This window comes from Crocodylus siamensis, chromosome 1 (genome assembly GCF_052110815.1).
Source record: "Crocodylus siamensis isolate JL-2025a chromosome 1, ASM5211081v1, whole genome shotgun sequence".
Classification (NCBI taxonomy): domain Eukaryota; kingdom Metazoa; phylum Chordata; order Crocodylia; family Crocodylidae; genus Crocodylus; species Crocodylus siamensis.
Genome location: NC_143395.1, coordinates 55166902 through 55194728, shown reverse-complemented (window position 1 = coordinate 55194728; position 27827 = coordinate 55166902). Strand labels below are relative to the sequence as shown.

The 27827-nt window shown below is 38.4% G+C and overlaps 1 protein-coding gene across 3 annotated transcripts in view; it reads right to left on the bottom strand.

Moving 5' to 3' along the window:
• Positions 1-2431: 2431 nt before the first annotated feature.
• The window catches only part of ADGRB3 (adhesion G protein-coupled receptor B3), a 706322-nt gene continuing 680926 nt past the window's right edge, over positions 2432-27827 (bottom strand). For all 3 annotated transcript variants that reach the window (XM_090034594.1, XM_090034587.1, XM_090034599.1), the window contains 3 exons: positions 17649-17684; positions 5986-6090; positions 2432-3222 (listed from right to left, as the gene is read on the bottom strand). In XM_090034594.1, coding sequence (XP_089890720.1) covers positions 3034-3222; positions 5986-6090; positions 17649-17684 — 330 coding nt within the window. In that variant the 3' untranslated portion in view covers positions 2432-3033. The remainder of the gene's footprint in view (positions 3223-5985; positions 6091-17648; positions 17685-27827) is intronic.

Genomic DNA, 27827 nt, shown 5'->3' with positions numbered 1-27827 from the left:
ATTAATATATAATAATTCTTGTATACACATACATGAAGAGAGGTAATGCAGCCAACAGGTTATCAATAAAAATGGGTCTGTGTTTCAGTACATACTGCAGAACAGAAATGACTACAGTGCACTGTAGAAATACCTGTCCTAGCTTTACACTAGCTAGTTCAGGTACTGGTAGCAGTAGAGCTGCAAAAGCATAGAGCTCAGTGCAGTTAATGTACCCTTCTTTTTGGGTGGGTCTTGCAGCCTGCAATGAACTCCTTGCTACTGCAGCTACCAGTATTTGTGCTAGGTGGTTTATAGCTAGTTCAGGGCTCATTTGTCTCTACACTACACTGCAGTCACTGTGACTGCAGCATAAATGTACTCTGTTTTCCACATTGGGTTTAGGCTTAGGTACAAATATCAGTCAGGGACTGGACTGTGGCTGGTGCCTGAAAATGGCATTGGATGGCATAGACATCTCCTACATTGATGTTTTCATAAAATCTATTCCCTCTGAGGAGCTTCCATTCTCTTAGGCTGGACTATTGTGAGAATATGAATTTTTGGCAGCATTTGTACCCAAAGTGGAAAATAAGGCCTTTCCCGGTTGGTGTTTGATTCCAGAAACATAGGGGCATATCCAAATCCAAGACTTCTAATCCAAATCCACTCCTTCAAAATGTGAAGCAGTTTACATTCAGGACTAGGCTTTGGCTCATCTTTATGTCTGACCACAGTGATTTTATTAAGTCACCCAGACAACTATGACAGTCAGCTCCCTCAGTCTTTATCTTTTGATTCAGGATAGATCCACAAAGGAGACTTTGGCATTGCAATGCTGAGTATTACAGCACCTAGTTTTTAGGCATCCATCCATGTAACACAATGCACAACAGTCAAGTTAGGTGGCTAGGCTCTCTATACATCATATTGGTACATTTAGGGAGCCATATGAGGTAGCCATTAGGGATGCCAAGACCAGGGCTGTAATTTTAAATTCTACCTTGAGATGGAGGGAGAATACAAAGAGTATAGAGGTAGATTTTTTTTTCCTGTGGCAATAGAGGACAGGAATAGGAACAGTGGTCTCAAACTATGGCAGAGGAAATTTAAGTTGGAAGCTAGGAAAAACATTCTGGCTATGAAGGTGATTGAACATTGAAATGGGCTATCTAGAGAAGTTGATAAATCTCCATTACTGGGATTTTCAAGAGCAGGTTTGATAGTAAATAAATACAGACACTTGACTGGGATGATTTAATTATGGGCGATTCTTTCCTGAGCAGGGGCTGGACCAGATGACCTCATGAGGTCCCTTCTAGCCCTACTTTCCTGTGATCTTATGATCCTACATTCTTCTCTCTCACAGGATTCATAGCCCTAAACCTTCTCTTGAAGTTAAATGTCTAAGCCTTCAGTCATTTGTGAAATGAACTGGGGACAATCTTCCTTTTCTAAAAATGGCCAGAGAAAGAGCACTCGATACCTTGGTGGCCTTTTATCCAATAGATCTTTTTTCAGAATACTGCCCTGAGACGTGGGAGACCTAGGACCTTTTCTGCCTGAGGGACTCTGAATGCACATTTCTTTCCTTGCAGGAGTGTACCCTAACAACCAGATTAAAGGAATCAGTCTTCTAATCTAAGTTACATTGAATATTTCCCCACTTTTGAGTAGTTAGTGCAGCAGGGACTCAGGCACTTCTAAGCATGCTCAGAATCAGACCTTTAGACACTGATGGAAGTTTAATCTCAGAAACGTAAAGATATTGGGTGCCTGTAGGTCAAGTGGTACCAGAGCAGGGTTGTTGATTGTCTAAATATGAGATGTAGGCACTAAATATGGGATGAAGCAGCTAGCTGCCTACATCCATTTGTAGATTTAGTCCTAAATGTATAGTTCTTGATATAAAATAAATTACATGTCTTTATTTATAATATGAAGCACACTGTTTTACCCCTTAAGAAATATGTTTGACTTTTGATTGTTAATTAGTGCAAAAGTTTTTCTTGTTGTTATACAGCAACAAGAAGCACAAATGGCTTTCTTCTCATTATGTACATGCACAAAATTTAATGATTATCAATCAACATTTTCCTTGGGGTGTAGTGCATAGTAGCTTACTTATTTTCTATTAGTTGTCTTTCTGCAACAAGACAGAAAAAACATAATACTTATATAATAGAACAATTGGAGCAGTATTCTGACACGTCCAATTTACATGGTACATTGTCTCCAAAGAATATCTGAGTAGAAAATACAGAACAGCTATACAAACCTACTATTACATTTGAGAAATTATTAGCTTCAAAGGAGTTATAACAGTATGCTATTACAACTCTGAATACATTTTCAGTATCTGTGTTTTTAAAGAAAACTTTATAAATATGCAAATTTAAGATCAACAAATCCAAAATAAAATGCACTAAAAAAACTGATATGTAGACAAAAGTTTATTTACACCATACAACATTTTAAATATTTTATACACAGCTGCAGCAGAGAAAGCTAGTCTGAGCTTTCCAGAGAAAACTGCAATAATAAAGATGTGAAATATATTATTCATATAAAAGTGAGATTATTACTTTATTGCATTTAAAGCAATGAAGAATGTAGCTCAACAGACATTCATTTAATGACAAAAACTTTGCTTTTATATTATAAAGTAAAAAGTGTAGTAATGGCCAAACAGACTGTTATAAACTTTAAAAACTGCATAAATATATACATTGTGCTTCATGGTGAAGTTTTTTGAAAACTAAACCAAATGAAGCTGTTACAACATGAATCGTTGCTTGAGGTTTATCTATAAAGATTACCTTACAAATCCATTCCACGGGTACTTACAACACACGATGGTAAGAATTGTACACCTGGTTCTCCACTAGCTTTACCAGTGGGAATATACTGTACGAAAAAACCACTGACATTTGGCACATGAAGATCCTGACATAAAATAGTCACAATGTTCAGACAGGAATGTCAGGCTTCTCAAAGTCTCTTTAGTGTCAGTGCAAATAATTCATTGTGTTTGTTCAGTTTGTTTAAATTTTGCTAAACTTCTGTTTGAAAGTCACCTTCTTGCACATCTAAAGGCAAGTTCAGACACTTCTCCCATTCTGCTGGTCTTAGTTCTAAAGCATCTTTTGCCTCTGTGTCTAATACGTTTATCGTAGTATAGTGTTGGTATTCACTTGTGTTTTTGAAACTGTCCCATGGAGCCTTGTTCGGTGTTGGGTTTTCCTGAAAACAGAAGAAAAGAGAAAAGGGAAATAAATCAAAGGAGGAAATGAAGTGCTTTCTGTTTATAATTTTGATCACTGAGGTAGCCTCATGAGATGATAAAGTCACAGAGAGGAAGTGACTTTGAAGGGAGCCAAACTGGCTGGTATTCAGCACCACTCTGTCTTTCCCTCTCTGTGAGCAATCAGTACTTTGGCAGCCTCATAACCTGAGCTGCCAGCTAAACCCTTTCCTTCTAGCAAGTGCCAAGTTTGAATAGAAAATGGCAAAGGCCATGTTGCAGACTAGCACTGAAAGCTTTAATTCATTAACACTTTGGTAGAAAAGGAAACAAGGGAAAAATAAATGAAAAGATACTCTGATCTTGAATTATAGAATTATGCAAAATAGAGGTTGCTAGCTTGGTTTGAAACTGGAATAACTTGGTGATCTGTTTATGAGATACCAGTAGAACTGCTCCCAGCTGGGATGTGAAAGGCCTCTTCCTGTAGACTACTAGGGGAATTGAGGGCTCTAAACATGTTGCAGGATGAAGCTGTTTCTGATGGGAGGAATGAATTTTGAGACTAAAGGCTGACCATTATATTACCAACATGTTACTATAATTCCACATGTTAGAGAAGGGCTTGTTTAGGACTCCAGTATTGGCCAGTTATGCAATCTAATATCTTATCTAGCACCTGAGAAACAGAGGTGTGACACACAGAACAGCTTCCAGTTGCCACTGCACCGTGCAATTGTGTTTGTGCAGCTGAGTAACAGCTATTTTTCATCTCCCAGTGCCAAGTGGTGCCCAGGGCAGCTGCCCCAGTTACCCTGCCCTAGACACCCCAGCCCTGAGAAGTAGAGCATACCATTTGTCTGCTGCTTATTAATAAACCCTTCATAAGCCTTAGGCCAGTTACATGTTTCATATCAAAATCATCTCAGATTTGTACAACAAAATTGTTCCAGCTAAGTTTTCCTTTGATATTTCAAGTTGGTTCAATTCTTAAAAAAAAAAAAAAGGAGAAAAGAAAAAAGGCATAATTTGAATTGGAAGGGAATGCCAGAATCAGATGTGTGCCTTCATGGACCACAGCTAAAACTTAACTAAGCCCCGAGGAGCAAAAAATCTGGAACAGATTTTGACTGGTGTAAATTGGTGTAGCTTCACTGACTTTACATTGGCTGAACATCTGTCCCTCTGAGCTGAGTGCAGCTCTAGGCAAATAGATAAAAGAGAAAAGACTTTCAAGCCAAATATTTTCTTTTAACTTGCATTTTTACACTAGTATAGTATTATTACTGATTAATAAATGTGGCACAGTAAGTTATAAATTAGCTATTTTAATTAAGGAGAATCAACTATTCCCTTTCCTATTATTAATCAAATCTAATCAGATTATAATTTACTTTTTCTTTCTTTTTTTGCTGTGCACAGACAACATTTAAGCAGGAATGACTGCCTGATTTTTCAAATGGTAAATATTTATAGAACTCTTGCAGACAAGACTCAGTCCTACAGGGACACTGCGTACTTCACAGAGTGTGTTAACTGTGAGTGAATTTAGCTGAAGATACTTTTACATATGATATAATACTCACTTGGCTATTACAAAAAAAGAGAGAGAAAAAACAAAACTAACCCCCCCACTGGACACATTAAACCATTCAGACACTTTCTTTGTGTTACATGGTAAGTTGGGGTGGCTCCTGGAGCTCTTAATACCTGCATTGTCTGCACATTTGCACCTGAAACTAGTTTTGAGCACATGGCTCAACTCAGGGCAGGATTTGATGCCCTTCTGATGTGTGTTACTCAGCTTCTGTTATATTAAGGCATAGCTACTCAAGCCTACACCTTAGTGTAAACATAGTTTCATAGTTTCATAGTTGGTAGGGTTGGAAGGGACCTGAGCAGATCATCGAGTCCTACCCTTTGCCATGGCAGGAAAGAGTACTGGGGTCAAACGACCCCAGCAAGGTGTACATCTAGCCTCCTCTTAAAGACCCCCAGGTGATCTGGATCAAACCCACTGCCCCCACTGCCCTCCCCATGCCCCAGATCCCTGCTCACTACCCCCTTCCCACAGCCCCCACACTAGCTTACTTGTGGTTGCCCATGCTGTCTGCCCTAGGGGAGAGATAACACACCTGCCTGGCTACTGCAGGTAGCCTGCAGCTCTCTGGGTGGGCTCAGCTCAGAGAGAAGTGGCAGCCTAGTGTGGGGGTAGGCAGGTTAACCCGTCTCTGCCTGCTCCCTGGTGTAGTCCACATGGGCAGCCAAAAGTGAGCAAAAGGGAGCCCTGGGAGGCAGGGAAAGGTGACAGAGTGGGGGGAACCTCAAGGAACAGGGGGGTGCCAGGGGCAGGGGGTGGGGAACTGGGGGAGCCCTGGGGGGAGGTGGAGCAAGAGGGTAGAGGGGGAAGCCTGGAATGGGCATTCTTGCCTTTGAATCCTCAAGCTGAGCTAGCACTAACACCAATCAACATTTGAGTGTCTCACAATATAAGGCCATAAATCTTTTGGATCTGGTAGATGAAAACTAATTTTAAATGTGCTCCTATCAGTTCAGTTATTTGTCATCCATACTGATGTCAATGAATTAGTTACCGCCTAGTTATGAAATCTGATGAATTAGAATTTTTCAAACGTCTTTGATTGTTTGTTCTGGGGCTAAGAGTAGCTCAGAATCATACCTTAAAAAAAATGGTGTGAAACTTGCTATTTTGTCCATAGGTAAAATTATTTTAAATAATAAAAATGCAACATAATACTCACCATACTTCCTGATTTTGGTACATCCCGAAATCTGTCTAGAGTCTGAAACTTCTGATTTAACTCCTGAAACAATTCCATATGCCTCTTCCTTGTATGCATGACCTTCTGTAAAACAGAATGCAACTGCTTAATCTTTGTAGTTGAATCTGGGCATATTTTAAAGCATCATTATTTTCTCTAATATAATAAATTTGAGAGTACTGTATTTTCCCTATAAACTCAATAAATGGAAATGAATTGCTCTCAACCTCCTACCTGCTCTGTTTAATGTAATTCCTGTATACAACATTTTTGGTTTTTTTACCCTTGCTCTTATCAAATCGCTGAAAGCAGGAGATGTTCCCTTTTGTGCTAGTGCAGACGTATTATGAATGTGATGGCAGTCTCTCTGGAAGATCTTAGTCATTCACAAGTTAAAATTGGTTTCTAGAAATGCCTTCAGTATTAAAATATTTTAATTTCAACATGAAGGGACAATATGGTGTGAATGCAGCTTATAGGCATAATTTTTCTGAAAACATTGTTGATGGGGACAAAAATCATAACTTTGATGTTATGGAAGGCTTGATTCGGTAATGTATATTGTCATCTCTGAATAATCCTAAGGGTCTCAAATGTTATCTTTCCAATCAAATGCCTTCAAGTCATTCATACATTCACAAAATGAAGTTTAACTAACATTTCAATTGTGCTCTGGAGGGTAGACTTTCAGCAGTACATTGGGTTTGTATTCCAGGAGCCTGGAATGATCTGCTGTGCGAGCCTGTAATTAGCACTGCATCTGTCTGAGCTATGGGCCACTTTCATTGCTGCTGAAAACTGGTGCAGTTCCACTGACCTCAACTGAACAGTGCCAACTTAACACCAGCAGACAAGGTAACCCATGAAACTGTTACAAAAACAGAGTCTTAACTGTTTTCAGAAAGATGCTGCCCCTGCTTTAGTAGGCTATCTTAAAATGTAGTAAACCCTTCAATTTTATTTCAATAACGTAGTGAAAGAGCTGATTTCTTATTTTATGATAACAAGGTTTACATGCAAATAATGGATTTGTATCATTAAATGTGAAAAAATAACTCCATCCACATCCAGGAAATATATGTGCCACACTTGCATGTGGAACAGCTCAGATACCACATGCGTACATGGACCCTGGTTCTTTTTTGTGGCTTATATAAGCACTATTCATAGCTGTAGTCCCTACACTTGGGGGAGCCTTTATACTCTTATTATGCCTGCATTTGTTCTCTCACTAAGAGCAAGTAAGAGTCACTGCATGGAGTTAAGGTCAGCACTACTTAATACAGGCTGGTAGTGGCTGGCCCTGAAATAATAGTATAGCCATATTAAATTTTAATTGTTTTACCTTCCATTTCTAGCATTTATAAATGGCATGAAGGGCACCTACCTACGCTGTTAGCCATGCAATTTTACCCATGCAATATAACAATCATGTTATTCCCACCATTGCTACTCTGGGTCTTGAGGAGTTGTTGGATGATAGATCAGACTTCCAAGGTCTGGAAATTGGCAACATTATTCACAGTAGGGACATGAGTTATAGCTAGTAATTACAGACCGATTAAGTTAACATGAGTTGTATGGAGAACAAGGGAAACAATTTTGAAGGATTCTGTGAGAAATTCCTGTGCAACATAAATTAGCTGGCAATAGATGACCTAAATTTATGAAAGAGGTCTCACTTAAGCAACTTGATGGACATTTTTGAAGATATTACTTCTATGGTCAGCAAGGACTATATAGCAAATTCCATATACACAGAATTTCAAAAAGGCAAGGGTCTACCTCTCAGATTATTTGACTAAAATAAAAAGCTATGATAATGAGAACAAAACAGATTTTGCAGGTTCAAAAAAATGGCCTTAGACCAGGAATTAGTATAAGTGTATGAAACCGATGTCTCCAGTTGGGAGGTTTTTAACCACAGATTAGAACGTACTGAATCCTTTTTGATATTTGTCTGAATCATTTACCTAAGTATTTGCTAAGTAATGTAAATGCCTTTCTCAGTTTGTTACATTATTCCTGAAGAGAAGCAAAAGTGGGATGGGAATTTAAATACTTTCTGCAGGTTGTCTGCCAGAAAAATACTTTAGATGTTATTGCTGTAGAATAATGAATACAATCCACATAAAGCAGTGGGTCTCTTCTGTTTCTTTGTATTTTCATGGCCAGCTTTATTCCTTTCTCTCTAGTTCCCTATCCATCTTGGTGTTTGTAAAGAACAATCAATATTTTTAGCATGATGAGAATAAACAACACTGTCCATTTTTCTCCATTGTTGCTTTCTTCCTTTAAATGCCCTATGTAATTCTTATTTATCTACTTCCTTGCTTTATCTACATTCCCCCAACCACATCCCTGGCTGAAGTCCCCCATCCCCCTGAAAACAGGCAAGTAGAAAACAGGATAAGTTAATATACTTTCTGATATATTAATGTGTACCAGCTCCCTGCACTGAAAATGGGAAGGAGAAGGATCTTCAGAGGAGATGACCTGGCACCTCCCTTCACTCCAATCCAAGTCTGCATTGCGGTGTCTCTGCACAAAGCCTTCCCTAAGAGTGGGAGGATGGAGAAAAAAAGCCACAGAAGCTGCATTCTCTTCTTCCACCCACTTCCCTCTGCAAGATGGAAAAAGCAGGTGGTCCTTTTCCCTCAGACAGGATTAGGTTTTTTTTCTCTTCATGACCTTTTTTACTGTTTCTATCTAATTTTACCTCCACAGTTTGTTTGTTGCTTTATTATTCTCATTTGATTTCTTTGCTTTTGCTTACTTTTATTTAGAGTTTCTCTCCCCTTCCAGGGTTTTCTTTGTTTTTGCTTCCCCAGTTTGGTGCCTCCAAATATATTTCCAAAAATCCTTTTGATCCACCACAGTCTGGAAAGGTGACCTGAGCACAGTACTGGGAGCCAGCAACTCTTGATTTCTAGCTCTTTCACCTTCCTATTTGCCTTGCAGCCTATTTAAAATATTTGAGTTATGCTCTCTTCACTCCAGCTCATTACTCTCTACCAAAAAAAGCCCAAATTGTGGAACAAGACACAAAATAAGGCAACCCCTCCTCCCCCCGCTGTTTATTCAGGAAAATTGAAACACAGTGGAATTCTTTAGAAAAGAAACTTTTTATAACTTTAGTTTTATGGTCAGGCCCTTGAGGATAGACTAAAGGGCCTGAATCTATTCAGCCTCCACAAGAAAAGACTGAGAGGGGATCTGGTGGCCATCTATAAACTTACCGGGGGGACCAGCGGAAAATAAGTGAGGCTTTGTTCCCCTGGGCACCACCTGGGATAACAAGGAATAACAGCCACAAATTGATTGAGAGCAGGTTCAGGCTTGATATCAGGAGGCATTGCTTTACTGTTAGGGCTGCCAGGCTTTGGAATGGGCTCCCAAGAGATGTGGTGCTCTCCCCTACGTTGGGGGTCTTCAAGAGGAGGTTGGATTGGTATCTGGCTGGGGTGATATGATCCCAGCACTCGTTCCTGCCCAGGGCAGGGGGGCGGACTTGATGATCTGTTCAGGTCCCTTTTGACCCTAAAAACTATGAAACTATGATTCTTTAATACTGATATTAATATGTTTCTAAAGCTTTTATCAATAAAAACAAACCTACACCAAACTGGCATGGAACATGGATACTTTAGGATTATGGTCAGTGACATACTATGGTATGAGACAGAGTTGAAAAGTATGGTCCCGCTAGGGTCCTATAATTGTTACATGTAGTAGTTCTGTTATTTATCATCTATATTGGTACACAAGTTACCCTGCCAGATTGCTGCATAGTCTGTTAAAATATGAAAGATTAAGATGATGATCTTTTAATGCATTCTGAGGTTACTTGCAACTGATATAAACAGTTAGAGCCTATCAAAATATGAGCTGAATCCTGTGTGACCAAAAATGCACAGGCTATTCCTTGCACTCATATAACCTAGTGCTGCTGTATGAAGCATGACCCATATCTACTTATATTTATTTGCCCACCTACTAGAGGATGCTGTTTTGCTGTTAGGTTTTACTGTGTAATGTTTGTGAAGTACTTGGAAAATATGGGGCCCTAGTAAATCAGAAGTAATTTAACTGAAATGAAACTGAGGAAGAGGGAGAAAAAGGTAACAACTGTTGTCCCTTGTGACAGAGAACATGACACAAAGTACAAGCTAATTTAAATTAAATCACAGCTAATTTAAATCACAATGAAAGAAGAAACAAAACCCCTTTCCTAACTGTAAGATCCATAGGACCAAGGAATAAACTGCTTAGGGAAGTTATGGAATATCTTTACTTGGACATTTTCAAAAAGAGGTTGAATAAGCAGATGTCTGGGATGGTTTAGTAATAGCACATGCTATATCTGTGCAGGAGATTGCATAAAATACCCCTGAGTTCACCTTCAAACCTAAGATTCTATGATTCAATACATTAAATACATATGAAAATAGTACAACTGAGTACTGCTCTGTCAAGCAGACTGCTAAGAACTACATAAAAGCTGCAGATTTATTACTAAATTAGGAATCTCCATTTTTAAATGTTCCCATAGTCCCAGATGGGAAAGTAAATGTAAAATGTAAAATTAGTGAAATATGGTATTGTTTAGTGAAAAACATGATTGAAAGATATTATGAAAAAACAAAAAAGAATAGTTGATAAAATGAGCTATGGGGAGGGCTTATTTATAAACATGGTTCAGTTTTCTATTCCCATTGTCCTTATGTCTAGTTTTATACTAGACTAGTTTAAAGTTGAGCATTTAGATTTTCATTGAGCAAATCTAAGTGCATATGAAAAAGATAAAGATAGTAAAGGGAAAGATAGTCCTGTGTACAGTCAGACATGTTTCAGGTGATGCGTGGGATGCAAGAAACGCATTCTTATCTGAATCTTGCCTGCTATTTTGGTAGCTCATTTTGTTTCATAGAGACTTTTAAACATTCTAAGTGAGATGGTAGATTTTTTTTAAACAAGTGTCTTCCTAGATTGAGACCATTAAAGTCATGTCATTTTTAAATTTTAAATGGATTTGAATCCAGGTGTTCAGAATCTAAAGATAAATAGCTGGACTCGATGATCTCCCGAGGTCCCTTCCAGCCCTGATGTCTATGAAATCTATGTCTATGAAATGTGTTGCTCTTTTTGCATGAACTGAACTGACACAGACAGCATCTCTTGGGTATCATTAGTTACAGCCTTTTATTTAATGAACTTTGTAGGTGCTTTCTAAATCTTGTAAAATGGTGCCTGTAATAATAATTGGGAAGGAACAATACTCATATTTTTGGTTTTGTTCTTAGGATGGGTGATTGGTGCCACCTTGGTCAGGGGGACGTGCCCCCCCCAGCAACCAGTCAGTGACTGGGGAGGGCCCTGCAGCCAATCTTGCTGAGTGGAGGGTGTGGTGGGGGCCCGGGGTGTCAACCCAAGGCCAATCTTGCTGACCAGGAAGTGGCCATGGTGCTCCCGGAAGTGGCCACAGTGCTACATCCAGCGCTCCCACTCCCTGACTGGCACTTGCAGGTGGGGCACTGGTGCTCCCGCCTTCCCCCCTGCCCATCACCTAAGCGGGGAGCATGGCTGGTCTGGGGGTGCACCAGTGCTCTGAGGGGGTGCACGTGCCCCCCTACACATTGCCACTGGATGGAAATCCTCTGCTATGTTTATCAGGAAAGATTCACAGTTAGTGATGTATCAGGAGTATTATTTCAGAAGATCAGAATGTTTTATTTTGTACACCCCAGCTCCTAGATCATCTACAGTGCTCTCTCAGAAGGTTGTCCTTGATGTCTTAGCCTCCTTTCCTATTCATCTAATTAAATCTTCCTTTTTGTAAAAAAAGTGATTTGATTCAATCTCTTTCCTCGGGAGTAAATATTTTATTGCAGATTCTTGCCAATTCCTACCTCAAATAACACATGTTTTTTAATGTTCAACTTATCTGTGAAGTCTGCCCACTGCCACAAAGAAAGATAACTTCAAAGTGCAGTGGGCAATACCTAAAACGTGAAAAGGAAATGCTTTAGTCTTCTGTAATTGAAGTATATCATGCTTCCACAACATTGTGGGTCTTTCCAGTATTAGGGATTGAAAGCTACATTTCCCTAAGATCAATAAGGCCATGGATGGGCTTTTTAACTTTCCTTACAGTGGATAATCCCTGAATATTGAACATGTGGCAAAGGGGCCATTTCATACAACACTGGATACAAATAAATGTCTGTTATTTTTTTCTTTAGGGAGGGTTTTATTAATTGTTCCCCTATGCTCTATTGATAGCAACACTTAAGATTAGTTTGTTAACCAAAAGTGTGTGTAAATGTAAAAAAGACCTAGTGAATGGTTTTTAAAAGGCCATGTTCTTGATGGTTCATAAGCATTCTTCATATACTTGATATAGAAACATTTTCAGGAACCAGATATATTTTGTGATTGTAATGAAGTACGATGCAAAAACCCATCTGGAGTTTTGAACAGGGATTTACAAATATCAAACCTGTTCTGTGTGATTTTTGTTTATAAAGATGGAGTGTAAATACAGGAAAACCGCAACATTTTTATGGGCAGTATTCTGCCTTTGATTCCCTAAGGCAGACTAGATATGGTTGGTCATTAAAATAAATAGTATCTGAATCTTATAGGTAAGAAGTATGATGCAGCTGGTGTCCTAAAAATAAATTCTGGTTGAGCCGGTAATAATTTCAACTTTAGGGAAAGAGAGGGAGAAACATAATGCTAGACTACACATAATAAAATCTGGCCATGTTTGTTATATTCCATTTTTTATTGCTTTTATGTGATAAAATAGACTGCATATATAAATTATGGCAGAAAAATACTAATGAAAGACTGGAAAAACACAGTATAGAAAGGACTGAAGTGTTAGAATGAGGGGAGGCTTTAGGAGTCTAAAACATAGAGCTAGTTGTACTTCTACATACTAGGGGGACAGTTAGCTGTACTTATTACTATTAGTTCTAGTTTGTGAATGGGAAGCCATTGATCTGCATTGAGTTAGAGGTACATATGGTATCTTAAATCAATCCTTTGCAGTAGAGTTAGTCCTGTGACTGGTCATTAGGAAGATTTCAAGAGTCAAAAAAATTGGATTGCTTTGTATAAACTATCAAAGCATAGTGGCAATGAAAGTGACATTCTCCTCCTGCAAAATAAAACTCTTATGTTCTAGTCTGTGTTATAATGGTAGTTCCAAGAACCAGCTGTGCTACCAAATGTTAAACTGTTCACCATGGAAATACAAGACACAGAGCGCCCAATGTGAAGATCTGACTCAAGGCAAGGTCTAGGAGCAGGGATAGCAAAAAAGATATAATATTACCTCTGATCCTGGTTATGGGCAGAGATCAGATTCATCTCATAATGAAGCTCTGAGCAGCCTAATAGCTATTCTAATGACACTGGCACACATTAATTTAATGGTACAATGGGATCTGATCCTGGATCCCAACAATCACAGGTCCTGCTATGCTACACATTAATGACAGGATGTGTGATTATTGGGATGAGGGACCAAACCCCAATGATGTATGGCTGTTCAGAGAGCCAGCATGTGGAATTGGTCCCCACAGCCACCTTCCTACGGTGCCCTTTCAACTTGCTGGCATGTGTGAAACCCAGGATTGCAATCCCAGGCTCTGCGTGCACCTGAAAGTTGGAAGTCAGCCATGGTGCAGCCCTACCTGCATGGGCCTGTCATATACATGGGTTTGCAGATGCTATTTGGGGAGAGTCAACTGGCTGCCTCTGATCAACAGGTTCAAAGCCATGCACCTAGTAGACCTGTATGTGAAGCTATCCCACATGTGAGTCTGCAAGTTCGAAATCAAGGGCCCAGCAGCTCTAGTTGTGGGGTGCAGCTTTGAACTTGCCAAGAACAAAGAGCCAATTAACTCATCCTGCCCAGCACTTGCAGATCTCCATGCCTGGCAGCTCTCATGTGTGCATGTATGTGGGGCTGCATGTGTGCTTCTTAGGGCACTCGGACCTTGATATTGGGGATAGGCTCTCTTATGCTAAGATCCCAGTGCCTAGGACTATTAAAAACTGTGCATGCAGTTTTTAAAGTCATGAGGTTTTGGAGGCCTGAGATCAGGAAGCCTCCCCCCAGTCTTGGGGTCTCGGTTTGCCAGGGCATTAAATATCATGTATGAAACTCAGCTATGCTAATGGGCTTTTTGACATGTATGTCACATTAGCAAATTACAGTGTGATACAAAACAACCTTCAAGATGTCCTACATTAAATTATGATGCAAATAAAAATCATTCTATTCTATTCTATTCTATTCTATTCTATTAGTCTCCTTTTGTGGGTACACAGTAGAGCTATGTGAAGCTTTGGTCCCTGATTATATCCAGCAGAGATTCAGCCCGATTTGGTGGCTGAATCTCCAAATCCGAATCAAATCGGAACCCTCCAAAGCAATTCAGAGAGATTTGGAAAGATTTGGCAATTCGGACATAGATACAGCTTTAAATGTTTTTTCTACATACCTCAAGGTACCAGGCAGCTTGTGAATGCTGCGATGCTGGGGTGGATGGAGCTCCTTGGGTCCCCCTGCGGCCAAATGCTGAGCCAGGGGCATGTAGAGGGACCCACCATGTGCTCCTCAGTGGATCCAGAAGTGGGCTGGAAGTACTTCCGGTCCACTGGGTTCACTGCCAAGCACGCGGCCCCCCCGCCCGTACCCCCTGCGCTCCTGTGGGATGTTCTAACCGCCTCAGCATTGCAGCGTTCACAAGCCACGCCTGGTACCTTGAGGTATGTAGAAAAAACATTTAAAGCTGTTTTAAAGCTGGAATGGCCGAATCACTGATTCTCTGAATCAGCATCGAATCTTCAGATTCAGATTTGGACGAATCAGATCGGGACAGTGATCTGAACCAAAGAATTGAATCACTGTCCCTGATTTGGGCTGAATCTGAATAAAATATGGCCCATTTCAGCCTAGCTCAAAGTACTGTCAGATATATATATGTGTGTGTGTGTGTATAAACATTATAAGTGTTGCAGTAGCTGCTAACCAAACACAAGGAAAAGGTGTAGCATGCACTTTGTGAGTCAGTTGAAAATGTATAACAGGATAGATGACACTAGAGAACAGAATATGGACAATATTGTCACTGTTTGTGCTGAATTGACTGGTAGGAAGGATGCTTTAATATCTGTTGCCATAGAGAATGTTCTCAGAGACAAATGCACTGAATTCCTGACCTTCTAAATGGAATCGAGTAATTCAGATTTCTTTTGTGTTCGTACTGCTTTTATATAATTTTAGAATTACTTTTCACCTAGATTTTGTTACTAATATATATTTTTCTTCCTCCTTTGTATGTACGTGTAGATATATGTATCTCCTTAGAACTTTATTGATACTCTTCTCATTTTTTTCCCTTTTTGTGTGAATGTATGTATATTTCCTGAAGGAAAATTCTATTAAATTGTGTTAAATTTGAGAGTCAATCTGGGGTGTGTAAGAGTAATTATCCACAAAACAAGCATTACAAACTCAAAATATTTAGAGGTAATGTTGAACTTCAAAGGAATCCAAACAAGTTAAGATCTGAAAATGCATTTTAAAAGTCAAACAACCCTAACTCTTGCCTGCAGTGACACCATGGAATAACAGTGCAATTATGATTCTAGTGCTGTTTTCCAAAACGGAATTTAAATTGATTTTTTAGAGAGACATTTTTTGTACCTGTTCATATGTGCCCCTTCAGGGCATTCATATTTTCCTCCTCAAGGCACTGCCACAGGGCAAAAGTAACCAAGGAGTTGAATTACCTTAGCTACCATGATGGCTCCAGGTACTAATGATCTGGGCTGTTGCCCTGGGCCTGTCTACATTCTATATAATCACCCAACTTGAAAGCACGACCACTACTAAAGTGGCTGAATTATGTCTTATGCTTAAAATAAGGCTTTTATAGGAATTCTGTTCTCCTGTTACTAAGATAATTTTAAAAAAATCTGAAATGCCAATTTTATTGGGCCCAAATTGAAAATAATTTTACTACAGGCTAGACAATAGAGTTATTTGTAAATTCTTAGCAAATTCTGTAATTACACAGAAATGACTTTAACTTGTGGGAGCTGGGTTTTTTCATGTGACACAAAGGCTGTCTCTCATTCTAAGTAAAAAGACTCTACTCTACATTAATGATTGGGTCCTGAAAAAATGCCTAAAATAATTATCTCTTTCATTGAATTACGTTTTATGGAGGCACTATGGCACCCAATATAGTCTGTGCTTTAGGATGTTTAAATGTTAAAGGTATTCATCCTGCAAATCTTTTTGGTTTAGTTGTCACGTTCATATTTTATGCTTCAAATTTCATACAACGTATAACTCAAGAGCAAACCATACCACTACTAAAGGACGTAATAAAGGTATTAATAAAGCTCTTGCAACCCATAAGCAATAAATGTAAGCCAGATTCTTAACTCTGATGCAAGATATGCCTCTCAACATAAAAAGAAAAATCCATTCTTGCGTTTGTCTGTGAAAGCATATACTTTTTTTAAAGTTATGGTTGTTGTATAGTGCTCACAGGTTGTCAAAATCTGGCCTTGACTGACTGGTGCTCTATGCAAACAGTATGAGAGTTCAGTTTCATTGGAGAAACGCATGATGAATTATATCAAACTATTAACATTCATGACCCCACAGTTTATGCAAAACTTAAAATCCAGAAATCATTAATATTCTGCTGAACATTGTATGCTGTATTGCTTTGACTAGTGAATGTAGTTACTTACAGCCAAGCCCAAATAAACAGGAAACTGAAAGACCTCCACAGTGTTTGTGCCTGCATAAAATGGAGTAGCTAACAGCCAAAGCTATTTTTTGTCATAAATGACTACAAAGTTTATGAAGAAGTAGTTAGCTGTGTTAGTCTGAAGTCATGCAGATGGCAGGATAGATTTCAAGTTCATAAATGATTTGAAGTAGAGATCTATAGCATGAGCTTTCAAGCTGGAGCTTAAGCTCAAACTATACAGCTCTGATTTAATTACGATGCAAATCTGTCCTGCCTTCTACAAAGTGTCTGCCTCTCAAATTTGGGGTTCCAAACTGAGAAACCCTAGAAAAACCCAAATTTCACAGAGCAGCTGCCCAGTGATGGCCCTTCGGCATTCAGAATTTGACACCAGCAGAATCAGTAATCAACTGTAATATCTTAAAAGCCCAATATCCAGAGAAACCCCAAAGGAAGAGATACTGCTAAATGAAGCAGGTTGTCTAGGACACTATCCTTACTTACCATAACAGAGACGGCCTTTTTCAAAAAGAAAAACAACATTAACCACCACCAAAAATTAACAGATTTATAAAAAGGAAAAACAGACTAATCTTAAATGGTGCAGGAATTTAAGAACAGAAGCCACAATGACTCTTTAGTACTATGCAAAGATTTGATCTGAAAACATTTTACAAGCAACTCACACCAAAGTAATCTTAATGAAGTATCTATCGTGTTCTATGTAGCACCCAGTTAAATTATCCTAATAATATGTACTATATCAGATGGTTTAAAATACATTAACGCTAACAGTTCACATTTTAATTTTATTAAAACAGGTTTAATAAGTAGGAATAATTCAGCCAGACTTACTTCAAAGTCAAGGTCCGAGTAACGTGATTTTCTTCTCTATTAGACATTCAAAAAAGAAAGAAAATAGTAAGTGCATTAGCATGGGGTCTATTTATCATAATCTAAATAACAACTCAGTTCCTTTATTATAAATTTACATTAAGAGTTTCATAAGGAAGTTGAATATCTTGGTTTGAAAATTGAAGCATAACTCATGGCATCACAAAAACGTTTTTAGAAATGCATTTATCTTTCCTAGTTTACACATGATCAGACCCTTTATGCTATAAGATGCTGCAGCTGTTTGTGATTTCTATTGTATTTATCAGTTAGCTTTCATGGTTAGTTAGAATATATCTTTTTCTTTTTCTTACATCAGATTTATGCTAGTGTGGCTTTACTAATTTCAGTGTAGTTGCACCTGATATACACTGAGGTACATGAAAGGGAATTAAGCTAAAGATCTTTGTATCTTCTGTTGGGACTTCTGCTTGTTTGTAATAACTCCATTTGAATTCACATTAGTTTCACATTTATAACAAACTGTAGTCCAAAAATCTGATGAAAATTGATTCTTCAGTTGTGAGAATCATCAACTCTCATGTGCAGAAGCATCTACAGATACCTGTGCTACAACGGTGTCACTTTTGCTAGTGCATTTTCTGTAAAATGTAACTCAGAATGCTTTACAGGTTTTTCTTTTTTTAAGCACAGTTCTAAAGAGTAACAGAATGAAAGAGAAATTAGCAGTGTAGGGGAGGATAACATATCTATTTTCTGTTGGATGTTGAAAATGAGATAAAAGCAGAGGGAGGCTGGAAGGAAGTTTTAGATGGCAGGAGTAGCCGAGGCAGGATTTGCTCTATAGTTGGGAGATTTTTTGTAGGGAAAGCAAATAGGGGATGAGGGGAGAAATGAGGGGAGAAAAAGTGAAGGAAAAGAGAAATGATTTCTATTGTGAAGAAATCAACTTGCAGTAATCTACTCTACACCTGTATATGGTGTCCTTTGCAGTTTTGCATCAATCATAAGCTGCATACCTGAGCCTAGCCACAATTTCACTGATCTCATAAAGACATGCAGTTGTAGTACATATCATTCCTGCTAATGGGACTTACTTGAGTCCTGGGAAGGTTGAGAATTTGTCTCAGACTCTAGTATCATGAATAGATCCATGACTTTGTAAAGGGAAGTGCAGGAATAGTGACTGATCCTGCAGGGGTGGCTGTAGCCACTTTTCCCAGCTTTGCTTTTGCCAGGAAGTCCATACCACAGTGGCCTTGGAATTTTTAAGTCCCTGAATCAGGTAAAAAATCCAAACTCATCCCCTGATTTTGGCACTTCTTCCCTTATCTTTGATGCTAAGCAGCATGTCCCCTCCCCTTACATTCCCTCCCTCCCCTGTCCACTGCTACCATTGTCTCTGGCTGCCCCAGGAGTGGGGAGAACCCCAGAACTGCTCCAACCCACTCCAGCTGGGCTGTGGGGGGAGTTGAGCTCAGTTGGAGGCAGTGGTGGTGGCAGGCAGTGTCCCCCTCACTGAGCCTGCTCCTGGCCTGGCAAGGAACCCCTAGGGGGGACTCAGGCAGCAAGGAGGAACTTGCCCACTGCCCTGCTGCCTTGCTGGAATGGGACAGGAATGGTTCGGGAGCTCCCCCTGACCCAGAAAGTGAGAGACAGTGGAGACAGCAGCAGTGGATAGGGGAGGGGAGAATGGGAAGGGAGCAAATGTGTTGTTAAGCATGAAGGAGGAAGGGGGGAAGGGGATTCTTACCTGATTCAGGGACGTTAAATTATCCTGGACTGCTACTCCTGTGGTGTAGTCTGAAAAGGACATGCAACCATGCCACTTCACCATCTCTGGATCCACCCCTATTTAATGCAAGTCCACTTTCCCACTCATCCCCAAAGACTATTCTTGCTTTTCTCCTTTCTGGGCTACTTTCATGGTAGTAATTATGGACATTTATACACATACCTTTACATCCCGCAATGCACCACCTTGCGTGCAGCGTGCTGCTTTGCACTGCACTGCATTGCACAGCACTGCTTTGCGTGCAGTTATATAAGTGGTGAAATGCCCACAGAAAATGGCATCAGTGTGCGTTTGAACCAAAACACCTCTGATGTGTTTTAGTTCAAAAGTGTGTTGCCACCATTGTCTCAGTGCTGACATGCATTTCATCGCTTATGCAACTATATGCACCACAGCGCCGGGTGCTTTTAAAAGCTCCCGGGACTGCGGCACAAACAAGTGTAGAAATACCCACCCTGGAGTTATATAATCAGTGGCTAGGTACAAAAATTCAAAAAGTCTGAAGTAGAATCGATCTAAGTTATGTGATTTTTCTGTAAGCAGCATAGTTTAGATCGGTAGTAAATGGAAAATGTTTGCCCTTTGGTGGTGGGGGCAAATTTTAAACTGAGTTCCCCCATTTTTAAAGCAGTCTATGTGTGCTGAAATTCTGTTCTGTTACAAGTATAAACCAGTTTCTGATCGTTTATACTGGTAAAAGTGTAATGTCTGTACCTGGCCATAGAGAAGTAGGGCTTGAAGGGACCTCCAGAAGCCATTTAGTCCAACCCACTGCCTTAGGCAGGATCATCCCTATCCAAACCATCCCATACAAACAGAATCTAAACTCTAAGGCTACCATCAACCCTGACACTACACAGAGTGCAGGAAGTGTAAAGTTGCATTAAACTGGAAAAGGGGAAACTTGCTTTCTTCACTTGGGGCAAGATCCAAACTCATTAAAATTAACATAAAAACTCTTGTTGATTGCCACTAGGTTTAGATCACAACCTTCTGAGGTAGTTTGAATGCTTGCTGAAAAATACCATTCCTTTCTCATGCATTTAGGTGATGTCCTTTACATTAAGGTCCACAAGATACATTAGCTAGGCCAAAATCTCTGGGCTTTAAAAAAAGAAAGGTAATGTGAACAGTGTTCTGAGCTGACTGGCAATTGGCTGAGCATGGAAATTATGAGGTGCCACTGAAATGTTGATTTTCCATGTGAAAAAGTTACATGAAACCAATAATATTTTGTTTTTATTTAAAATTTTTCTGAGTTTCATTAACATGCTTTATCATCTTACAACTGAACACTGAAAGAAAATTGGTATAACAGACATTTTTCACAGAGGCTTGGTCTCCAAATTTTGGTGTCAAAATTCTTGATAAAAAATGAAATGTTTTATTTTTCAAATATATTTCCACTGAGTGAAAAAGTCTTTTGGGTTTTTTGGGGGGGGGGAGGAAGGATATTATTTTGGCTGAAACTAACTAGCTCCCATTTGTAATGATGTTAAGGAGAACAGTGTGGAATTGCTGGTATCTGGAGAATTTGGAAGAAGGGAATTATAATAGCATTTTTGAAAAATTCTAGATTTGTGGTTAGTCCTTTATTAAACTGCCAGCAAGGCTTGACTTTACTTGTCACAATACATAGATTACATGGGTTATGTAAAGACTAATTGGACCAGTTCTGTCACAACCCCCAATTACAAGAAAATCTAAAAAGAACAAACATTTACAAAATAAAAAAGCAGAAAGAGACTCTATAATTTTATAAAGGATTAATATCTTAAGAGACCTTTATAATCCCAATAAGGAAGGATCTATTTTTAAGGAATAGTGGACACCTATGATATATAGCACTATTTTTGGTTCTATGGTCACAAAAGGGAAAAAATGATCCTTCAACAGATAATGAGGTAAAGTTTAGAAGAACAGCTTTCCTTGAAAAAAGCTATTTTAAAGCACAGCTCAGTGATAAACCTAATTTTACTGAACTGCTTCAGTGAGGATTTAAAGTCAAACATAGAATGTTTGGAAAAACACAGTTTGCCAGAAACAGCAGCTTGGAAAATTGGAGCATTGAAAAAAACATTTTGTATTTTGCCTGTGTGCCTGCTCATGGGCAGCACAGGCACCACTGGCATTATGTATAAGCAGACCTAGGTGATTAGCCTACAGCACCCACACAGCTCTATTGTTGTGTGCTTTAAACTGCACAGTAAAAGTGAGTAACTAGCATTCTGCACCATGTTTCACTGCAATATGATTGGAGAGATGTCACTGGTTTTGGATAACGCCAGCTCCTTATCACTCTGACTCAGCAAGCTATTTTGTCTGTCTGAATTGTTCTGGAGACCACAATGGATCCAGCATGAGGACATTTATTTTTTACCTGTATATTAAATAATATTATTGCCATGCTTTTATTTTTGATGGCTATATAAAATACAGATTCTTTCTAACAACATCAAAGAAATTCTCTGTCACAAATCAGAGTGGCAGTAGTGTTTCATAGTAGCTAGGGTCAGGAGGGACCTGATCAGATCATCTAGCCTAACCCCCATGTTATGGTGAGAGTTTCTGAAAACAGCTCTGTTGGTAACAAAAACAGGATCAGGTCTTGTTGACCACTACACTGATAACATAAAACAATTTTAATGCTATTTTATGGACAGAAAATATGCTTAGGTGCCTAATTCAATTTGTACAGAAGTCATCAAGAATCCCTACATTGACATAAGAGAATCAGATAATTTCCTAACAAGCCAATTCAGAAGCTGTTATTTCTGGATCCCATTATTGCCATTTTAAATTCTACTGGTTTCTGTATGATATAATGCAGGGATGATGTGGCACAGGTAATCTACCTCTTAAGTGTGTGTGTGTGTGTCTTAAATCCAGGCACATTATTCACTCATGTGGGGTTTCCACTGGCAAGAAAAGGGCTGCATGCAGCCCACAAGCTGCTGGTTAGACAGCTTATACAGATATATAGGTTTTTTTCAGTGTTCAGTGTTAGGCCCAGCACTATGTGGTATCTTTATTAATGTTCTGGAAGAAATAGCATTCATCACATGAAGCAAAATACACTGATGATACCTATTTAAAGGTGTTGTAAATAACAGTGAGCTCTAAAGGGTCCTAGAGAGGGTAAAAATCATGCAAATATTCAGTGGCAGGGAGATATCTGAGAAGCAGTAAGGCTGAAAAAGGCCCAGGGGTAGTGTGGGCAATGAGTTGGATATCAATTTACAATTCAATGTGCTAACAGAAAAAGTCCAGGCTGCATGTTTCTGGCCAGGGAGATGAGTATCCCTCTCTACTCTGTTCTAGTGAGAGTGCTGTATTAATGCCCTGGACCTGGCAATAATAAAGAAAATGTCAGTAAATTGGAGAAAACACAAAACAAAGCAATGAAAGAAACCAGTAAGGGTCTAATAAAACTGAATTAAGAGGAAAAGGTCAAAAAGCTATGTGGCTCCATTCAACAATGATTTGTGGCAGAAAAAGACAAAACAGCTGTTAAAATATTAGAAGGGCATAAACATCACATAATGAAAAAGAATACTGGTGAGGGAGATGTTTGAGAAGCTGTAATTCAGGAGCAATCAAGGAAAATTTAGACGATGTGAAGAAAATATTCCCCACCATGAAGTTCATTGACCTGCTGAATGTTCTCCAGGAAAGGAGTGAGAGGCCCATCATTAGGGACTTTGAAAATGAGGTTGGATAAGGAACTAGGGAACTACACCAGAAAAAAATCCTGCATCAATAAGGGTATCTAAAAGATGACCTGGCAGATGACTTTCCATTCCTAATTGTACAGCTGTCTAATTTTGATTGATAAAACCCACTGTATGCAAAAAGCTTTTATAGGAAAATCAGAGTAAAAGTCTGTGGAAAGAAGGTCTGTAGCAGTAATTCATTTTAAATCAATTTTGCTCTGTCCTAATCGTGTATTGCTTCTCTGTATAATTCCACAGCAACTTTGAGCTCCGTTCACTGGGGAACAAAAATAGAACGGTACTGAAGGATAATTTCCATACACCAACATGCCCTAATCTGCTGGCACCAGGAAGGAGCTGTTCTCACTAAATGACTAATGCAATCCTTCTCCATCTGTGTAAACGGATGGATGCTTGGTTTTCTTCCTACTCCAGTCTGCAGTATCTTGCTACCTGATTAATTATATAAGATATTCTTGAAGCTGTATTACATAGTGCAAAGCATAATTGAAACCAGGGATACCATATTATAGTGAAGGCTATATCTGTGCTTCCATTAATACAAACTGTTCTTATTAAGAGTGGTTTACAATTCACTCCGAGATTAAATTTAACATAAAAGATCTCAGCCCAAGGGAGGATTTTTTTTCTTTATGAAATTAAAAAAAAAAAATCACTTTAGGTATTCTGAAGATATAGATTTGCAATTTGAAGAGAAGTTTTGATTTTAAACTACCTTTTTATATGCCTGTAACTGAAAAAAAAGCTTAGTTTCTCTATACAAGTTTGGGCAAGCAATTAGTCTTTGATGAGACCTAGCTGTAAAGAATATTTTTATGGGGGAGAGGGACAAGTGAACAGCTTCCTATATGTTGGAAGTCTTGTGAGTTAAAATTTTAGAACACCAACCTATAGTGTAATTGCAACATCAGATAAACCTCTAAGCTATTGTGAAAGGCTCCATTTTAAAAAGGCTCCTATATATGCATTTACTTAGCAAACCATAAATATTTTTGAGCTGCTATAATCTATGGGGAAAATATGGCATTTCTTAAAAAATAATAAATTACTAAAATATGTTTTTTTAATGTCTCATTCAACTTCCAATACTGAGGAAAAAAAGACAGAGTTCTACTCAGTCTAGATGGCCCATTATCTCAGTGTAGTTAGGATATTACAGCTAATGGCACATGGAAGAGAGATACTGCAAGTAGAAAGTACTCTGTCTGGCTGCCTTTGACCCCCCAGTCAGAATGAGCAGGTAACCATTTTCAGCTGAGCTGATTGGGAATAAATCATTGGCACAAGACTGAAGTCACACTTGAACTCATCTCTGGACCAATACCCCAACACCTCACTCCCTCTGGTGGCATGCCCTCTTGCTCTTGTAATAGTTACAGAAAAAGAAGGAATGGCAATTTTTGAACCGTAGCCACAGCCAACATTTATGGAGCTGTAATAGGTATAGACTTTCATTAGGGTTGAGAGTGACGTGATTGACAAACAGACATGCCTCTACAGCTGACTGAAAATGAAATCAGAAAAGGAAGGGAAGAGAGCAATCTGAGTTCAGAAGATTTAAAAATAAAATCTGGAAGCATTTTCAGGCAAAAATTCATATGATGCTTTTCCCTTTCTATTTCTCATTTTCGTTTCAATTCTTGTATGGTAGGTCAAAAGAAGATGAGATTGTGTTCTACTTCTGCACTGCCTGGTGCCTGAGTACCTTTTTGACAACTACTGTTTTACAGTATATTTCTTTTCCCCTTTCCTGTTCTTTCTTGTTACCACCTTTATCTCTTATTTTTATATCATGGGTCTTAAATTTATATTTCTAATTTCTATTCCTGTCCTTTTAATTTTTAGTTTCTTCCACTCTCCCCTTTGGTGTTTCTGATTTTGCCTTTCAAGTGTGTTTGCTTGTTGCTTCTACCTATATCTTTTCTGTGCCTACACTCTTCTCATTTATCTCATATTCCTGTCTGTAATAATATTCTCCTGAATCTAGACCTTCTCAACCACATATCAGAACTGTGGTTGATGAGATCTAGAAGGTCTCAATGTATTACTGTATTGAGTTAGTTAATTTAATGATGCAAACAACTTCCAAGACGCTGTATCCATAGGATGGATATGGCTTCCAGGAGGCTATATCCATAGAACTCTCAGGATCAGGGACTAGAAAATCAATATGGGGAATGAGAGATGGCAAACTGAATCCCAGGATGGGATATATGAAACCAGATGAAGGGGATCCCGTATTCAAAGAGAACATTGAAGAAAGAATATGACAAATGAATATGTTGAAAGCTTGTCTAACTTTATCCCAACTACATAGTTGGTCCAATAAAAGGTATCACCCTAAGAAATCCTTGGCTATCATATAATTTCTGGATTACCATGGCTACAACATCACTCTTATACTACCATAGCTTGGAAGTTACATATTTTGGAGATTGCTTGCATAGATCTTCTTCTCCTTCCTCTTTAAATCTTCCTAACCTTCCTCTGTATCAAAGTGGTTGAGAACACTGCTTCACTTCAAAGCAATTTGGTTTTAATGAGCACAGCACTTTAAACGTGCACTTGCAAAACAAAAACCATTCCACGAGAGTACATTCAGAGAGTTTTCTTCATTAAATTAAAAACACTTTGAAGTGAAATAACATGCTCCAAGATACTTTGATGCCAAGATAGTAGAGTCATCTTCAATCCATATATATAAGGAAGGTATGGGAGATTAGCCAGATGTTAAATTACTCTGCAGAAGAAATTTAGTGGTGCATGAACATGCCTGCCATGTGTTTACAAGTATTCTGTGGTATGTACTTGCATGTTTATAACCTGCAGACTCCTAAATGTACACACTTTTGAGAAATCCTTCTGTGTAACTATTATAACACTATCAAAAAACTTTTTTTTGGAGGGATACAATTCTTCTCTGTAATACAAACCATATAATTGTTTTCCATAAAATGTTTTTTTCTTAAAAGAAAACATTAGTTAGGTACTAGAGTTTCTAGTAAATTAGAGTGAAGCCTATGACAGAAAGAAGAGTCAGGTTTTTATGATATATGCCTCATATATTTGACCTGAATTGCTGTTATGATAAAGCTGATACTCCTTGTTCTGCATGGAACATTATTGGAGGTTTGTAAACACAGAAACCTTAATAATGTTAGTCCCTGGTAGCAAAATACCTTCAATTTTCAAGTATATTATTTATTTTCTGTTATCATAGGTATGTTTGCAACAGTATAAGACATTTGTTTGGTAAAAGCCAAGATTCTGATTTTCAGTAATAAGTGTGAAAAGGAATGTTAAAGTAAATGCTACGTTTTGTTAAGGTATTTTAGCTACTAGCTTGAGCTTTTAAAATTTAGCATCAATGCTAGCTCAATCGCATGGCTTGTAATACTTGTACCCATGAAAAAAACAAAAATAAATAACAGCAGGATATACAGAAACTACACTATAGGTTTATATAAATTTGTTACCACTAGGCATGATTATTTTTGTGGTTTTGAATATTTGTGGGTGAAAAACTGCATCCACAAATCAGAAATATAATCAAAACCCGAATCCTGCTGAAAACGGACTCTTAAAACTACTTCTGTACTGTGCTAAATAACTTCCCAGTTAACCAATCTAATTGCTTTATAAACAAACTTTCTTTCTTGTATTATGCATTCAATAATTACTGACCTTAATTGTTAAAATTTTGAATTTGACATAGGTCACAAATTATCCAAGTGTACTTTCTGTACCTTATAACTGATGATTACTTTATAATTACATGGTAAAAATAATAGTGTGGCATATGAATTACAGCAAGAGCATTACAATATCAGGGATTAAAGTAAGGAGGAGTGTACGGAACTCAACTCATGTGCTGAATTTGCAGGAAGAAGTCCCCTTTAGTTGAAGCATTCCCCCTCACTCTAACTGGTGACTGAAGAACCTGAAGTGGGAGCTCCCTGACAGAGGAGCTTCTGGATGTCAGCCAGCCCTTTCCTGATCTTGGTAGAACAGCAGCAGTATCTAACTGGGGAGGAAGGTTTTCTCATTTCTATTTGCATACTCTGTCTATGAAAAGCAGGGTGGGAGACAAAGATCACTTCTCTCCCCTCTGTGAGTAAAAGCAGATCGATAACATCTAACAGAGTTTTACTTTAAATCTGAGTTTTGAAATGTCATAATATATTCAACACAGAGGAAGAGGGCATTGGATAAAAGACATAAGAAACTCCTCCACATCCTTACTTAAATTTGCCTTTACATCAATAAAGTTTCATCCATCTAGTCAAATGTAATCAATGACATCTGTAGGAATCTACCTTGACTTCTTCCTACACACACTTTTGTTTGGTTAGCTATAGACCTGTTAGGAGTTCTGATGTTCATTGGCAAATACTTATTTTTGGCCCCTCGTTTTACATATGCTCTACATACTGCTGAAAACCATGATAAAAACACAAAAGACAAGGCAGTTTCTCATTTTAGTCACTGTGTACCACTACAGTCTCTATGTTCTCCAATGTCTAGATTACATGTTAATTATTTTGTGTTCAATAAAATATTGTTTATAGAATTCTAGTAGTCTAAAGAATTCAGAATTACAAATGCAATTGTATATATTTGCCAAATGTCCTGGTAATAATATGAATTGAA